At 45.3% G+C, this 17,874-nt stretch overlaps 1 protein-coding gene and 1 pseudogene across 7 annotated transcripts in view; one reads left to right on the top strand and one right to left on the bottom strand.

Moving 5' to 3' along the window:
* The window catches only part of LOC104672714 (zinc finger protein 665-like), a 27,538-nt gene extending 16,087 nt beyond the window's left edge, over positions 1-11,451 (bottom strand). For 3 of the 7 annotated variants that reach the window (XM_030942036.1, XM_030942030.1, XM_030942035.1), the window contains exons 1-4: positions 11,298-11,451; positions 7,382-7,468; positions 3,947-4,073; positions 2,994-3,122 (exon numbers count right to left, since the gene is read on the bottom strand). In XM_030942036.1, coding sequence (XP_030797896.1) covers positions 2,994-3,122; positions 3,947-4,073; positions 7,382-7,468; positions 11,298-11,324 — 370 coding nt within the window. In that variant the 5' untranslated portion in view covers positions 11,325-11,451. Of the gene's footprint in view, positions 1-2,993; positions 3,123-3,946; positions 4,074-5,378; positions 5,426-7,381; positions 7,469-11,297 lie in introns of those variants that run through there. The other 4 variants (XM_030942031.1, XM_030942033.1, XM_030942032.1 and 1 more) reach the window with 4 other exon arrangements.
* On the top strand, positions 11,361-17,874 carry LOC104672715 (annotated as a pseudogene).

Raw genomic sequence — 17,874 nt, 5'->3', positions numbered from 1 at the left:
CTCAAAATAATGAGAGTTATTTATGACAAACCCATAGCCAATATCATACTGAATGGGCAAAAACTGGAAGCATTCCCTTTGAAAACAGGCACAAGACAAGGATGCCCTCTCTCACCACTCCTATTCAACACAGTACTGGAAGTTCTGGCCAGGGCAATCGGGCAAGAGAGAAATAAAGGGTATTCAATTAGGAAAAGAGGAAGTCAAATTGTCTCTGTTTGCAGATGACATGATTGTATATTTAGAAAACCCCATTGTCTCAGCCCAAAATCTCCTTAAGCTGATAAGCAACTTCAGCTAAGTCTCAGGATACAAAATCAATATGCAAAAATCACAAGCATTCCTATACACCGATAACAAACAAACAGAGAGCCAAATCATAAGTGAACTTGCATTCACAATTGCTACAAAGAGAATAAAATACCTAGGAATACAATACAAGGGACATGAAGGACCTCTTCAAGGAGAACTACAAACCACTGCTCAAGGAAATAAGAGAGGACACAAACAAATGGACAGACATTCCATGCTCACGGATAGGAAGAATCAATATTGTGAAAATGGCCATATTGCCCAAAGTAATTTATAGATTCAATGCTATCCCCATCAAGCTACCACTGACTTTCTTCATAGAATTGGAAAAAACTATTTTAAATTTCATGTGGAACCAAAAAAGACCCTGTATAGCCAAGACAATCCTAAGCAAAAAGAACAATGCTGGAGGCATTACGCTACCTGACTTCAAAGTAGACTACAAGTTTACAGTAACCAAAACAGCATGGTACTGGTACCAAAACAGATATATAGACCAATGGAACAGAACAGAGGCCTCAGAAATAATGCCACACATCTACATCCATCTGATCTTTGACAAACCTGACAAAAACAAGCAATGGAGAAAGGATTCCCTATTTAATAAATGGTGTTGGGAAAACTGGCTAGCCATATGCAGAAAGCTGAAACTGGATCCCTTCATTACACCTTATACAAAAATTAACTCAAGATGGATTAAAGTCTTAAACATAGGACCTAAAACCATAAAAACCCTAGAAGAAAACTAGGCAATACAATTCACAACATAGGCATGGGCAAAGGCTTCATAACTAAAACACCAAAAGCAATGACAACAAAAGCCAAAATTGACAAATGGGATCTAAACTGAAGAACTTCTGCACAGCAAAGGAAACTATCATCAGAGTGAACAGGCAACCTACAGAATGGGAGAAAATTTTTGCAATCTATCCATCTGACAAAGGGCTAATATCTAGAATCTACAAAGAACTTAAACCAATTTACAAGAAAAAAACAACCCCATCAAAAAGTGGGCGAAGGATATGAACAGACACTTCTCAAGAGAAGACATTTATGTGGTCAACAAACATATGAAAAAAAGCTCATCATCACTGGTCATTAGAGAAATGAAAATCAAAACCACAGTGAGATACCATCTCACACCAGTTAGAATGGTGACCATTAAAAAGTCAGGAAATAATAGATGCTGGAGAGGATGTGGAGAAATAGGAATGCTTCTACACTGTTGGTGGGAGTGTAAATTAGTTTAACCACTGTGGAAGACAGTGTGGCGATTCCTCAAGGATCTAAAACTAGAAATACCATTTGACCCAGCAATCCCATTACTGGGTATATACCGAAACGATTATAAATCATTCTACTATAAAGACACATGCACACATATGTTTATTGTGGCACTGTTCACAATAGCAAAGACTTGGAACCAACCCAAATGCCCATCAATGATAGACTGAATAAAGAAAATGTGGCACATATACACCATGGAATTCTATGCAGCCATAAAAAAGGATGAATCCATGTCCTTTGCAGGGACATGGATGAAGCTGGAAACCATCATTCTCAGCAAACTAACACAAGAACAGAAAACCAAACAGTACATGTTCTCACTCATAAGTGGGAGTTGAACAATGAGAACACATGGACACAGGGAGGGGAACATCACATACCAGGACCTATTGGGGGTTGGGGAGCTAGGGGAGGGATAGCATTAGGAGAAATACCTAATATAGATGATGGGTTGATGGGCGCAGCAAACCACCATGGCACATGTATACCTATGTAACAAACCTGCACGTTCTGCACATGTACCCCAAAACTTAAAGTATAAAAAAAATACAAAAATTAGCCAGGTGTGGTGGCATGCGCCTGTAGTTCCAGCTACTCTGGAGGCTGAGGCAGGAGAATTACTTGAACCTGGGAGGCAGAGGTTCCAGTGAGTTAAGATCTCGCCACTGCATCACACATAGCCTGGGCAAGACAGCCAGACTCTGTCTCAAAAAAGAAAAAAAAGGACCTCTCTGTCTAGTGCCATTCCAGTACTGAGTAAACAATCCCAGAAAACCCAGTGTACTCCCCTGTTGCACACACTGCAATCTGTGGCAAAAGCAGAACAAGAGAAATGACTGAGGCTGAAAGACTTCAACAGGCAGAGAGGTCTGGAGACAGCACCATGAGGTTTCCGGAGCCCCAGATGCAAAGGAGGAGTTGCCAATGTTTTCCTATCAACTGATTAGGCCTCCCAAGTACAGGAAATGAGGCAAAATCTGAATACGTCAAGGGGGCAGGTCTATGGAGGCCTCAGCTCTGATCTGTATAGACAGAGAGCTGAGCATCAGATGCAATCAGGTACAGGAGAGATCACAGGAGACCCCTTTGACACAACCCTCCCTCTGCCCCTCAGAGTGACGAAACCAAAGAGGTCACAAAAGCCACATGACAAGGTGTTGTCCATCATGATAAAGACTTTGCCTTTGTCACTGTTTGAGCTGCAGCACCATGGAAGAGTGAAAGGATAAACTATTACACGTCAGAAGAGCCCAGGGATAAATGAGGGCAAATAAAAGTTTCCATTGAGAGCTCACAGGATTTAAACCCTTTTTGTCCCATAGAACTCTTCAACTCGGAAAGAGTTACCCGACTACTAACGGCGCAGCTTCCTCTCTGTCCATTTGAGCTCTTACCTGCGTTCACACCTTTGGTGCGTTCCCAGCCATTTGATGTTGTTATTCTCACTTCACTCTCCACAGTCCAGGGCTCTTTCCCTTGCCCCAACATGGAAATAATACTCATTTCAGAAAGAGAGATTCCTGCTTAGAAAAAGAAAGGAATGTGATGTGCTGTGGCTTTTACAGAGTCTCAGCCCTTTGTTTAGAGGAGGAGAGAGGACATTACAAATGGATCTAGAAAAATGTTTCACAAATTCACCCACTGAATGCCTCCTTCTGAATGTTTAGGGAACATGGTAAGATACGGACATCAAGCTGTCCTCTAAGAAGTACTAAATCACAAGCAAAGGGATAGAAAACAGCAAAGTGGGTTTTTTTTACTTTTCCTTTTTTTTTTTTTTTTTTTTTTTTGAGATGGAGTTTCGCTCTTGTTGCCCAGGCTGGAGCGCAGTGGCGCAATCTCTGTTCACTGCAACTTCCGCCTCCCGAGTTCAAGTGATTCTCCTGCCTTGGCCTCCCAAGTAGCTGGGATTACAGGCACTTGGCACCATGCCTGGCTACTTTTTGTATTTTTAGTAGAGACGGGGTTTCACCGTGTTGGCCAGGCTAGTCTCAATCTCCTGACCTCAGGTGATCCACCCACCTTGGCCTCCCAAAGTGCTGGGATTACAGGCGTGAGCCACCGCGCCCAGCCCAAAGTAGATATTTTTAAAGTCTACCATAGGATTTATTTCTGCTTAAGCTCTGGAACCACCAATGACATATCTTGAAGCGGGTAGATCATTTGAAAATGGGATAATTAATGAAAATGGGATAAGTCCAGATGCTGCACTATTAAGCTTTTCATCTGAGAATTAACATAACTTCAATCTTAATTGAGCAACGCAGGGGCTCCCAAGAGGCACATAAGGTAACACGCAGAGATATAGCAGAGCAGATCCCAGCTTCTGGAGGGGCATTATCCTCACCCAGGGAGACCAGGTTCCTGTAGTTCTCCAACATCACGTCCCTGTACAAAGCCCTCTGACCAGGGTCCAGGCATTTCCACTCCTCCTGAGAGAATTCGATGGCCACATCCCTGAATGTCAACCTTCCCTGATATGAAAAGACACATTTCACCAAGAAGTCATGGGTAGAGCTATTATCTTCACACAGAATGACAAAAAGAGAGGTATACGTCCATTTAGTTTAAATGAACGTTCTGGGAAATCCATGGAAAGGTATTTTCAGGCAAACTGTGTCTGAAAAACACTTTTTCCTAAGCACATATAGGGAGAGTTATCATCTTTACATAAAATGAGGAGAGAATTGTACTGATTTAATGAAGGGAGAGTTCTGGCAGATCCATGCTAAAGTATTTTGGGGCACTTAGGGACGTTAGGAAGAACATTAGCTATGTCTCCCTAATTGCATTTTATTTTACTCTTCTGTAAGAGCTTATGATATCTTCTAAATAAGTGTGGATTTCTCTTTCTGTAGACAATGGAAGAAACATAGAAATAAAAAATCAACACACGGCTATCTCTATAGTAGTGCTAGATATTATGTTTGACACACAAAGTGATATTCAGTATCTAGATGATCCAGAAGAGGTGTGTTGTCTTCAGAGATGACAATGTCCATGGTGGCTTTAAAGAAAGAGAGGTCAGAATCTAAAAAGTGTGGCCGGGCGTGGTGGCTCACGTCTGTAAACCTGGCACTTTGGGAGGCTGAGGCGGGCGATCACGAGGTCAAGAGATCGAGATCATACTGGCCAACATGGTGAAACCCCGTCTCTACTAAAAATACAAAAACTAGCTGGGAGTGGTGGTGCACGCCTGTAGTCCCAGCTACTCGGGAGGCTGAGGCAGGAGAATCACTTGAACCCAGGAGGTGGAGGTTGCAGTGAGCCAAGATCACGCCACTGCACCCCAGCCTGGGCAACAGAATAAGACTCCATCTCAAAAAAAATAAATAAATAAAATAAAAAATAAAAATACAAAACTGATTCATGAAATGGTGATGTGTCTTCTATAAAAGCCATAGGACTGTGCATCCATACATTCATGCACACACACATACACAAACGTAAATTAACAAAGAAAAAACATGCCTCTCCATGACATATTTTTTATGACTTTTTTCATTATCATTTTTCCTCATGTGCATTTCAGCATCTTGGGGACAGTAAAGTGTGTAAGTTGTATTTAACTTAGTTTGTCAACATTATGTTATATCAGGCCGATAAAAGAATGGTAAAAACATGAAAAAATATTTAAAACTTTAACTTCAATCCCTATGAAATAGTTATAGTCAAACTACAAATAAAATTCTATCCACTTAAATTTAAATATTTAGGCTGGGCACAGTGGCTCACGCCTGTAATCCCAGCACTTTGGGAGACTGAGGCGGGCGGATCACCTGAGGTCAAGAGTTCGAGACCAGCCTGGGCAACATGGTGAAATGGCAGGCACCTGTAGTCCCAGCTACTCGGGAGGCTGAGGCAGGAAAATCGCTTGAACCCGGGAGGCAGAGGTTGCAGTGAGCCGAGATCGCGCCACTGTACTCCAGCCTGGGTAACAACAACAACAACAAAAAAAACAAAAAACAAAAACAAAAAAACAAAGCAAAAAAAATGAATTAAAAGCCTGAACGTAAGACCTAAAATGATAAAACTCCTAGAAGAAAGTATAGGAGAAAAGATTTGTGAAACTGAATTTGGCAACGATTTCTAAGACAGGACACCAAAGACACAGGCAAGAAAAGCAAAATATACAAACGGGACTACATCAAACTTACAAACATCTCTACACCAAAGGAAAGAATCGAGACTGAAAAGCAACCTCCGAAAGAAGAACGTGCTGAAAATGACTTAAATCATCTCCTGCTGTTAGAGATTTAGATAGTTTTCTGGCCGGGAGAGGTGGCTCATGCCTGTAATCCCAACACTTTGGGAGGCCAAGGCGGGTGGATCACCTGAGGTCAGAAGTTCAAGACCAGCGTGGCCAACATGGTAAAACCCCGTCTCTACTAAAAATACAAAAATTAGCCCAGCGTGGTGGCGGGCGCCTGTAATCCCAGCTACTCGGGGGGCCGAGGCAGGAGAATCGCTTGAACCCCGGAGGCAGAGGTTGTAGTGAGCCGAGATCGCACCATCACACTCCAGTCTAGGGGATAAGAGCAAGACTTTGTCTCAAAAAAAAAAGAGATTTAGATTGATTTCATATTTTAAAATTGGTGGAACCAAGCATGGTGGCTCACACCGGTAATCCCAGCACTTTAGGAGGCCAAGGCAGATGGATCACCTGAGTTTGGGAGTTTGAGACCAGCCTGACCAACATGGAGAAACCCCGTCTCTACTAAAAACACAAAATTAGACGGGCGTGGTGACACATGCCTGTAATCCCAGCTACTCGGGAGGCTGAGGCAGGAGAATTGCTTGAACCTGGGAGGCGGAGGTTACAGTGAGCCAAGATTGCACCATTGCACTCCAGCCCGGGCAACAAGAGTGAAACTCCATCTCAAAAAAAAAAAAAAAAAAAAAAAATCAGTGGTAGAATAAAATACCCTCCCCTCACTAAGGTGTTTCTGAACTTTCCATTCCATTCCAAATCTTAACAATTCTGGAGCCAAAAACATAGATTCATGTATTTATCTTTGAATGCATTATTAAATCAGACAAACAACATGCCAGAATTCCCCTTATCAGCCTACTTTTCTGGAATTTACCAGGTACTTGTGCACATTAGTACGTGACTTACATGTGCAGCTTCTCTACTCCTGATCCAGAGACCTCACAGTGCATCCAGATGTGGCCGCTAAACAATCCACGTTGCCTAACAGTCCTGACACCACGGGGCCCACACACCATGTCCATCCATGTCTGGTGTGAGCCCTTCCCAGGCCCATGCCCAGTGCAGCCTCTTCCCAAGTTCATGTCACTGGGTCACAGGCAATGGAATGTAAGTGAAATGAGAGGGACTGAGGGAAGGCACAGGTGGGTACGAGCAAACGTGTCAGGCAGGATGCTTCAGACTCAGAGAAGATTTGCAACTCCAAAGAATGAAATTTCGGAAAGGAAAGAGAAACAGAATAAGCTGGGCATGGTGGCTCACGCCTGTAATCCCAGCACTTTGGGAGGCCAAGGCGGGTGAATCACGAGGTCAGGATTGGAGACCAGCTTGGCTAACATGGTGAAACCCCCATCTCTACTAAAAATACAAAAAGTTAGCTGGGCGTGGTGGCGGGCGCCTGTAATTACAGCTACTTGGGAGGCTGAGGTAGGAGAATCGCTTGAACCCAGGAGGTAGAGGTTGCAGTAAGCCAAGATCACAACACTGCACTCCAGCCTGGGTGACAGTGTGAGACTCTCTCAAAAAAAAAAAAAAAAGGGAAACAACAATCCACCGAGAATATCACTTTACCTGAGGAAGAGCCATCCCTGTCTCCTCTTTCTTTCCTCTTCTCGTCTGGACTTCTTCCTCAGGCCACATGAGTCTTTCAAGGTTAATCTGGAATGTGAAAAAGAAGTTATCTAATGCCTAGAATTAACACACCCGCTCCGTGTGCCACGACCATACACACAGGGAAGACCTCACCCCGTGCAAAGACAGTTTTCTGCCACCGACTGCACCAGGAGTGATGGAGGAAAAAGAAACATGTAGGAAGACCAATAGGTGAGTCTGTAACCGCTTTCTTCAGAACCCACTCTCCTCCTAGAGAAGCCCACACGCACGCTGCAGCGGTGGGGAGCTGGGCTGGACTGAGCTCCCCTTCAGGGCGCACACCTGGCCTTGAGCAAGCCTCATGCAGAGCACAGCCGCCCTCACATCTCTATAGATCCCAGGCGGAGCTTAGACCTCAGAAATGGAGGACACAGTCTGTAATCCCAGCACTTTGGGAGGCCGAGACGGGTGGATCACCTGAGGTCAGGAGTTCAATACCAGCCTGGCCAACATGGTGAAACCCTGTCTCTACTAAAAATACAAAAATTAGCCGGATGTGGTGATGCACACCTGTAGTCCCAGCTACTCGGGAGGCTGAGGCAGGAGAATCGCTTGAACCCAGGAGGCGGAGTTTGCAGTGAACTGAGATTGCCCCATTGCACTCCAGCCTGGGCGACAGCAAGTGAGACTCCATCTAAAACATTTTAAAAAAAGAAATGGAGGATACAGAGCCTCAGTATCAATGCTGGACACAGATTAGAATCAGCTGGGGTAACATAACTACTATCAAGGCTGGACTCCAACCCCATTACATTAATGGAAATCTCAGGTAAAGAGGTACAAGAGTTTTATTTGCAAAACGACTCAGTACTCTCAAGTCAAACCAGGATTGAGCTCCACTCAGAGGGAGTGTGAAATAACAAGAAATATATTTTTGGTCTCTGCCCCTGGTTCCTGGGACATAGATCCTAAACCTCTCATAGAAAGGGGTGTTAGGAGAATCTTTTGTTCTCATACGTGGTCTTTGACCTCGCATCCTTGCACAAAGCTCCTAAATCCTTGGAATTTCCTGCATGATAGGAGTGTCTTTGGTCTAATGAGGCAAGTCTTGGTGGGCTCCTGGATACAGCCAATTGCCAGAAAGACTAAGCCATGATTAGAAGCTTGGAAATTCCAGCTCCATCACTCATTTCCCAAAGAGTGGAACAGGCTAAAGATTGAGTTAATAATCTCTCATGCCTACAGGATGAAGCCTCAATAAAAATTCCTGATCTATAGAGTTTGGAGAGCTTTCTGGTTGACAAACACATCTGAATGCCAGGAGGATGGTACACCCAAATCCACAAGGACAGAAGCTCCTGTGCTCAGAACATTCTCAGCCCTCACCATACGTATCTCTTCATCTGGCTGCTCATGGCTATCATTTATGATATCCTTTATTCATACACCAAATCCTCACTTGATCTTATCAACAGATTCTTGGAAACAGGAACTTTAAGTGAAATGGCAACTTTTTTCCTCATCAACATAAAAAATGGCATTGCAGCCATTTTTAGCATGGCAGCACGTGTCTGTAATGCCAGCTACTCGGGAGGCTGAGGCAAGAGAATCACTTGAACCCGAGAGGTGGAGGTTGCAATGAGTGGAGACCGCGACACTGCACTCCAGCCTGGAGACAGAGCTAGACTCCATCTCAAAATAATAATAGTAGGCCGGGCGCGGTGGCTCAAGCCTGTAATCCCAGCACTTTGGGAGGCCGAGATGGGCAGATCACGAGGTCAGGAGATTGAGACCATCCTGGCTGACACGGTGAAACCCCGTGTCTACTAAAAAATACAAAAAACTAGCTGGGCGAGGTGGCGGGCGCCTGTAGTCCCAGCTACTCTGGAGGCTGGGGCAGGAGAATGGCATCAACCCGGGAGGCGGAGCTTGCAGTGAGCCGAGATCATACCACTGCACTCCAGCCTGGGCCACAGAGCGAGACTCCGTCTCAAATAATAATAATAATAATAATAATAATAATAATAATGACATTGAACAAAACAACGTTATTTGAGGACCTGCTGTATATCATTTCATTCATGACCCAGTTTCCAAGAACCTATAGAAAACATTAAGCGAGGACTGACTGCAAAAAAAATCAGTAAACATCAGTAAGTGCTTCCAGCAGTTCTGTGAGCTGTCCTCACAAATTAATCAAACCCATAGAGGGAGTCATGGGAGCCCCAATATATAGGTCAGTTTTTTTTTTTTTTTTTTTTTTTTGAGACGGAGTCTCGCTCTGTCGCCCAGGCTGGAGTGCAGTGGCCGGATCTCAGCTCACTGCAAGCTCCGCCTCCCGGGTTCACGCCATTCTCCTGTCTCAGCCTCCTGAGTAGCTGGGACTACAGGCGCCCGCCTCGTCGCCCGGCTAGTTTTTTTTGTATTTTTTAGTAGAGACGGGGTTTCACCGTATTACCAGGATGGTCTCGATCTCCTGACCTCGTGATCCGCCCGTCTCGGCCTCCCAAAGTGCTGGGATTACAGGCTTGAGCCACCGCGCCCGGCCTTAGGTCAGTTTTAAGGACAGGTGACAATCTATTACTTTTGACTGATGTCTGAAGTGGCAGCGGGGGGGGGGGGGGGGGGGGGGGTCTTGTGGGACTAAGACCTTAACCTGTTGGATCTGACTCTAACTCCAGGTGCACAGTGTGAGAATTGAATTTAATTATAGGACACGCAGCTGGTGTCCACTGGAGAATTACCTAGTGTGTGGGGAAAAAACTCCCACACATTTGCTGTCAGAAGTGTTCCATGTTGGCTGGGCACGGTGGCTCATGCCTGTAATCCCAGCCCTTTGGGAGGCCAAGGCAAGTGGATAACCTGAGGTCAGGGGTTCGAGACCAGCCTGGCCAACATGGTGAAACCCCTGCCTCTACTGAAAATACAAAAATTAGCCGGGTGTGGTGGCGCATGCCTGTAATCCCAGCTACTCAGAGGCTGAGACAGGAGAATCGCTTGAACTTGGGAGGTGGAGGTTGCCGTGAGCCAAGGTTGCACCACTGCACTGCAGCCTGGGTAATAGAGGGGGAGACTCGTTCTCGAAAAAAAGAAAGAATACTGGGTGTCACAGGACAGGCCGAGGTCACCTCCTCCACCATGGGTGTCACAGAACAAGCCCAGCTCACCTTCCCACCAAGGGAGGTGACTGCCTAGAGGGGCGTGGGAGCTGAAGGCCCTCCCTGAGAAAGATTTCAGATGAGAAAGACAGAGATGGCACCTTAGGACAGGGGTGGGGTCTGCAGAATCCCAGAACCAAGGTAAGGAACCGGCCCCTCCGGACTGAGGCTGCAGCGCTGCGCACCAAGGGCCGACAAGGGCGAGTCTTGGAGAACCGGATAGACCTGAACCCACCTTGCAGGTGAAGGCTCTAAAAAGTGCCCCAGGCCGGGCGCGGTGGCTCACGCCTATAATCCCAGCACTTTGGGAGGCCGAGGCGGGCGGATCACGAGGTCAGGAGATCAAGACCATCCTGCCTAACACGGTGAAATCCCCTCTCTACTAAAAAAAAAAATACAAAAAAATCAGCTGGGCGTGATGGCGGGCGCCTGTAGTCCCAGCTACTTGGGAGGGTGAGGTAGGAGAATGGCGTGAATCCGGGAGGCGGAGCTTGCAGTGAGCCGAGATCGCGCCACTGCGCTCCAGTCTGGGCGACACAGCGAGACTCCGTCTCAGAAAAAAATAAAAAAATAAAGTGCGAAGAAAAATCGGTAAAGGATTTTAGGCAGCAAAAGACGCGAAAGGCCATGTTTACCTAGCGCAAGGCAGAAAGACCAGATTCAGGAAGTAGCCTTAGAGTGACTTTAACCCAAAGGGAAAGCGATCCCCGCACTCTTGCAGCAACGTCAGAATTTACCTGGGGTGGAGGGCGCGGTGCGGGCATTTTAAGATCTGTAGGGATCCTCTCCAGACCCGGCGGATGGAAGAAGGGCGACTGCGAAACGCAGATTTAATCTGGAGAGAGCGAAACTCACGCTCTGCGGCGCAGCCTTCACTCCCGGCGATCCGCTTCCGGGTTTGCAGAAAACCGCGCGTAGCTAGGACTGGGCGGCTTGGGGGCGGAAAGGGGCGGGGCCTGGCCAGGGAGTGTCGGGTAGGGGGCGGGGCCGGAGAGGACTGAGGGGTCTTAGGGGCGGGGCCTAGGAGGGGCGCGACCGGCGCAGGGAGGGGACCGAGGAGAAAACGCGCAGGGTGGGGCGGGACCTGGACAGGCAGGGGGCGGGGCCGGGAGGGACCAAAGGAGGGCGGGTGGGAGCCTGCGTTCCCAGAGCGTCCCTGTTTTCTGGGTTTGGGAACACTTAAGTCTATTTCGTGTCCTGGGGAGCAGTTTTGCTTTCTGCTTATTTTAAGTTAATGTTTCAATTTTAAGGTAAACCGTTAGAATTATGTGGGCCATCGCTGTTGGAAACTAAGATGTTTTCCTAAGTTGCAAACTTAAATTGCTCAACTATTTTTAAAAAGTTACTGCTTTTTCTAAAGCAAGAGTTAATGTCACCGGTATTAGCCCTCCTCGCTCCACACCCCAGGTATTTACCATATGAAAATCTCTGCAACTGTGCACAGGGCTGACTCTGTCCCTCCATGGTGAATGGGTGTAGAATATGGAGGGGATTGTGTTAAGTTCTGTTGCGAGGTGACTTGAAATTACTTACACATTCTGCCCAGGCAGAGTTTTACATTTCACATTCTAGTTTGCATACCCTTCACAGACATTTTCAGGGCTTTTTAGTTAAGCTTAAATTAATTCAAGGCCGGGCGCGGTGGCTCAAGCCTGTAATCCCAGTACTTTGGGAGGCCGAGGCGGGCGGATCACGAGGTCAGGAGATCGAGACCATCCTGGCTAACACGGTGAAACCCCGTCTCTACTAAAAAAAATACAAAAAACTAGCCGGGCGAGGTGGCAGGCACCTGTAGTCCCAGCTACTCGGGAGGCGGAGGCAGGAGAATGGCGTGAACCCAGGAGGCGGAGCTTGCAGTGAGCTGAGATCCAGCCACTGCACTCCAGCCCGGGCGACAGAGCGAGACTCCGTCTCAAAAAAAAAATTAATTAATTAATTAATTCAAATTGCAGAAACTTCCGGGGATTCAATCTACCCCAGACCGACACCCCCGGAGATGCCAGACACCCCCAGAGATGCCAGAGACTGAAGAGTTGCTTCAGTCTCACTAGTAGCTCTTCTGTCCTACCTGCTGGCAGAAATAACCATTTCAACATAAACCATTTCAACTTCTGTCCCATTCGCTGGCAAAAATACCTTTTAACGTATTTTAACGTATTAACATATTAACAATTTCAACTTTCCTTTGCCCAAGATTCCTGTTCCCACGGTCAGGTTGGGATCTACCCTCAGTAGTTAACTACGGTGGCCCAGGGGATTGTAATCTGTGTGCAGCATTGAGCACCAAGGCTCTGTGTTCTGCGTTTCTGATTACATTTTTCAGCTCTAAAATTTCTCTGTTTCTCCTTTATAGCTTTTGTCTCTTTATTGTAGTCTCATTTTGCTCATATCTTGTTTTCCTGATTTCCTGTGGTTGTCTGTGTGCTCTCTTAATTCATTGACCATCTTGTGACTCTTATTTTCAATTCTTTGTCTGATAATTCACACATCTTCATCTCTTTAGTGTCAGTTTGTGGTGGTTTCATTTGTTCCTTTGTGTGAATCGTGTTTCCTTATCTTCTTGAATCTCTTGTTATCTTGGCACCTCAGCATTTCACTAATCAGCCACTCCTACTTTTTTATTTCTGGTTTCCTTCAGGGAAGACATTCTCTATTCAGCCTGACTAGAGATTCTGGAGACCTCTGAAGCCTTTTCTGGGAATGTGAGGTCTCTGGGCTTTTGCTTCTAGTTACCTGAGAAGATTTGCCAGTTTTTCTTCAGGAACGCTCCTGTTGACAGTCTGTAACTCTGCAGTCCCTGTGTTTTCATGGTAAGCTGTGGTCTGGTCTCCACCTAGTGTCTGCTTGCGTTACTGCAGACTCTGGTTTATGTTGATTGCCTTTGTTCTCAGTGATTTCCCTGATCTGGCATCCTTTCACTTTCAGTGTTTAAGTTCAACCAAGACAGAAACTTGTCCCTCAGGCAGTGCCCTGAAAAGTCAGGATGTTAGATGGACTTTTCCATACTTTCCCTATCTTTTGAGAAATCAAGAGTCGGTGGTTTAATCACAGTGATACCCCGTGATGCCAGGGTAGGACCTCTATCAGTAAGTGTCTCCAATTTTCCTACTGGGCATTTATTAAGAGTTCCAGGCTGGGCTCAGTGGCTCACGCTCAGCACTTTGGGAGGGTGAGGTGGGCGGATCACTTCAAGTCAGGCATTCGAGACCAGCACAGCCAACATGGTGAAACTCTGTCTCTACTAAAAATACAAAAAATTAGCTGGGTGTGACGGCGTTCACCTGTAATCCCATCTACTCAGGAGGCTGAGGCAGAAGAATCGCTTGAACCCAGGAGGTAGAGGTTGCAGTGAGTCGAGATCTTGCCACTGCACTCCAGCCTGGGCAACAGAGTGAGACTCGGCCTCAAAAAAAAAAAGTCCAACCACTTACATGGTGTCTAGATTTCTTACAAAGGCAGTTGGTAAATGTGTTGTTACTAGATGTGTGTCTTCGTGATGGAGATAGTGTTTAGGACTTCCTATTCCTCTGTCTGAGGAATCACTAATTCAGCAGTTTTGTAATTTATTTACATAGGTCTGGAAATGTATTTTAATTAGGTGCCATAGCATATTTTCTATTGGAAATATAGGATGTGGTGTGTGTGTGTGTGTGTGTCTGTGTGTGTGTGTGTGTTTAATGGGAGCTACTTTGAAAAGAAGATTGTTTTCATTATACTGTTACTAGTTCTTTTTTCTTTTTCTTTTTTTTTTGACAGAGTCTCGCTCTGTCACCCAGGCTAGAGTGCAGTGGCACGATCTTAGCTCACTGCAACCTCCGCTTTCTGGGTTCAAGTGGTTCTCCTGCGTCAGCCTCCCGAGTAGCTGGGATTACAGATGCATGCCACCACGCCCGGCTAATTTTCGTATTTTTAGTAGAGACGGGGTTTCGCTATGTTGGCCAGGCTGGTCTTGATCTCTTGACCTTGTGAAACACCTACTTGGGACTCCTAAAGTTCTGAGATTACAGGTGTGAGCCACCACGCCCAGTCCTATTGTTACTAGTTTTTTACGTAAACGACATTGTTTTTCTATGTTATGGTCATGTTTTCTGTTAGTTTTAACAAATAGATCTCTTTATTTCCTTTCCCGCTCCTTTATTTTCCACCCTTTTCCTTTTTATTGGTCCCTGCTCAGCCATTCTGGACAGTGGTGTTTCCTGGAGCCCTGGCCAGCCCCCTTTTCACCATCTTAATTAAAGGAAATGTATCCCATGTTTACTGGTGATCATGATATCTGGTATAATTTTGTTGCTTTAATGTTTGATTGTGATAATGTTTTTTTTCCAAATTTCCTTTTCGGACTGATTTTTAATGACCCAATAATTTTTTGATGTAAGTACTGCTGCTAAACATATTTTTCTTCTAAATCAGTTAAATTAATATGTAATACTAAAAAACTGTCTAATTGTTTGTTATGGTTTTATTAGTGGAACAAACTAATAAACTCCATTGGGCTTTTGATAATGCCTAAATATCTGAATTTCATTGCATAAACTTGTATTTTTTTTTTTTTTTAGATATGTGTATTTCATAGATATTGGAGTTCAAGTTTTTTTTGTGTGTGTGTGTTTTGTTTTTTGTTTTTTTTGAGACGGAGTCTTGCTCTGTCACCCAGGCTGGAGTGCAGTGGCGTGATCTCGGCTCACTGCAAGCTCTGCCTCCTGGGTTGACACCATTCTCCTGCCTCAGCCTCCCAAGTAACTGGGACTACAGGCACCCGCCACCACGCCCGGCTAATTTTTTTTTTTTTTTTTTTTTTGTAGTAGAGATGGGGTTTTACCATGTTAGCCAGGATGGTCTCCATCTCCTGACCTTGTGATCTGCCCATCTCGGCCTCCCAAAGTGCTGAGACTACAGGCGTGAGCCACCGCGCCCGGCCTGAGTTCAGGTTTCTATATGGTACTTTTATGTTATACCATTTTTTAATAGTTTTAATTTTTTTATTTTTGAGACAGGCTGGAATATGATGTCTATCATAGCTCACAGCAGCCTCAAAGTTCTGGGTTCAAGAGATCCTCCCCCTCAGCCTCCTGAGTATCTGGGACTACAGGCATGTACCACCATCCCCAGCTCATTTTAAAATTTGTTTTGTAGAGATGATGTCTTGCTTTGTTGCCCAGGCTGGTCTTGAACTCCTGAGCTCAAGTGATCTGCCCGCCTCAGCCTCCCAAAGTGCTGGGATTACAACCATGAGCCACAACAGCTTGTTGTACAATTTTTAGTAGTTTGATATACAATAGTGTTTATAAACTACATTAAGTACAATTTGTACATTTCCAGTGTCCCAAACTTGCTGCAATGCTCATGAGAAAAAGTGGTGATTTTAAAAATCCTTGAAAAAAGTGAATCCTTGAGACACAACTCTTCTTATTTAACTGTGTGTACATGTGATGTGTGTGCATTAGTGTGTGGAGGCAGAAGCACATGGTTTTTATCAAGGACACATCATCATGTGAAGTAAGTTTTGTATTTTTTTAACAATTGAAATTATATCTTAAATGTTTTCCATGGCCTTAAATTTGTTCTGTGCTATCACATGACTGGCTTAATCATAAGAGTAGTAAAGTGTTAGGGATGTAGATGTGTGTGTGTGTAATGACCTTTTATGCCGCTGCATGTTGTACCCTTGAACTATTTCAACTTTTCTCACTTAGGTAACCTCCTGTCAATTTACCTGTGAAGCTGGATGCAGTGGTTCATGCCTGTAATCCCAGCCACATGGGAGACCAATGCAGCAGGGTTGCGTGAGGCCAGGAGTTTAAAACCAACCTGGGCAGTATAGCAAGCCCTTGTCTCTAAACAAATTTTTTTGCGAGACGTTCTTTGCCGAGAGTCGGCAGGGTTTCCTGTTTCAACAGTGCTTGGACAGAACCCGGCGCTCGTCCCCCACCCTGGCCGGCCGCCCATAGCCAGCCCTCGGTCACCTCTTCACCGCATCCTCGGATCGCCCCAACCAGGACTCAGAGGGCGCCATCAACCGCCAGATCAACCTGGAGCTCTATGCTTCCTATGTTTACCTGTCCATTTCTTACTACTTTGACCGCGGTGATGTGGTTTTGAAGAACTTTGCCAAATAGTTTCTTCACCAATCTCATGAGGAGAGGGAACATGACGAGAAACTGATGAAGCTGCAGAACCAAAGAGGTGGCCGAATCTTCCTTCGGGATATCAAGAAACCAGACTATGATGGGCTGAATGGGATGGAGTGTGCATTGCATTTGGAAAAAAAATGTGCATCAGTCACTACTGGAACTGCACAAACTGGCCACTGACAAAAATGAACCCCATTTGTGTGACTTGATTGAGACACATTTGTGGGGAAAAGAGAGGTCAGCCTGTTACTGTGTCTATATAGAAAGAAGTAGATTTAAGAGACTCCATTTGGTTCTGTATTTGAGATGCTGTTAATCTGTGACCCTACCCCCAACCTTGTCCTTGCAAGAGACACTTGCTGTGGTAACTTAAGGTTTAAAGGATTTTGGGCTGTGCAGAATGTGCTTTGTTAAACAAGTGCCTAAAGGCTGCTTGTGGTTAAAGGTCATCACCATTCTCTTAATCTCAAGTAAGAGAAAAACATTTGTCTCCTGCCCATCCCTGGGCAATGGAACATCTCCGTGTAAAACCCATTGCGTGCTTTGTTTACTGAGCAAAGAGAAAACCGCCTTTAGGAATAAGGTGGGATTTGCCGGAGCAATACTGCTAAAAGGTTTATGGAGATGTTTGCATATGCATCTCAAGGCACAGCATTTTCCTTGAACTTATTCAGGTCACAAAGATCTTTATCTATATGTCTTACTGCTGATTTACTCCCTTATCTTTTTGATGGTAAAGATAATTATCAATAAATACTAAGGGAACTCAGAGACCGGGCCGGTGTGGGTCCTCTGTAAGCTGAGCGCCGGTCCCCTGGGCCCCGCTTTTCTTTCTCTATACTTTGTCTCTGTGTCTTATTTCTTTTCTCAAGTCCCTCGTTCCACCTAACGAGAAACACCCACAAGTGTGGAGGGGCAGGCCACCCCTTCACACATTACCTGAATGAGCAGGTGAAAGCTGTCAAAGAATTGGGTGACCACGTGACCAACTTGCGCAAGATGGGAGCACCCGAATCTGGTTTGGCAGAATATCTCTTTGACAAGCACACCCTGGGAGACAGTGATAATGAAAGCTAAGCCTCAGGCTAATTTCTCCATAGCCAGGGGGTGACTTCCCTGGTCACCAAGGCAGTGCATGCGTGTTGGGGTTTCCTTTACCTTTTCTATAAGTTGTACCAAAACA

The sequence above is a fragment of the Rhinopithecus roxellana genome, chromosome 12 (genome assembly GCF_007565055.1).
Source record: "Rhinopithecus roxellana isolate Shanxi Qingling chromosome 12, ASM756505v1, whole genome shotgun sequence".
NCBI classification, from domain to species: Eukaryota; Metazoa; Chordata; class Mammalia; order Primates; family Cercopithecidae; genus Rhinopithecus; species Rhinopithecus roxellana.
The sequence above is the reverse complement of the archived record's forward strand: the minus strand, read 5'-3'. Positions and strand labels throughout refer to the sequence as shown.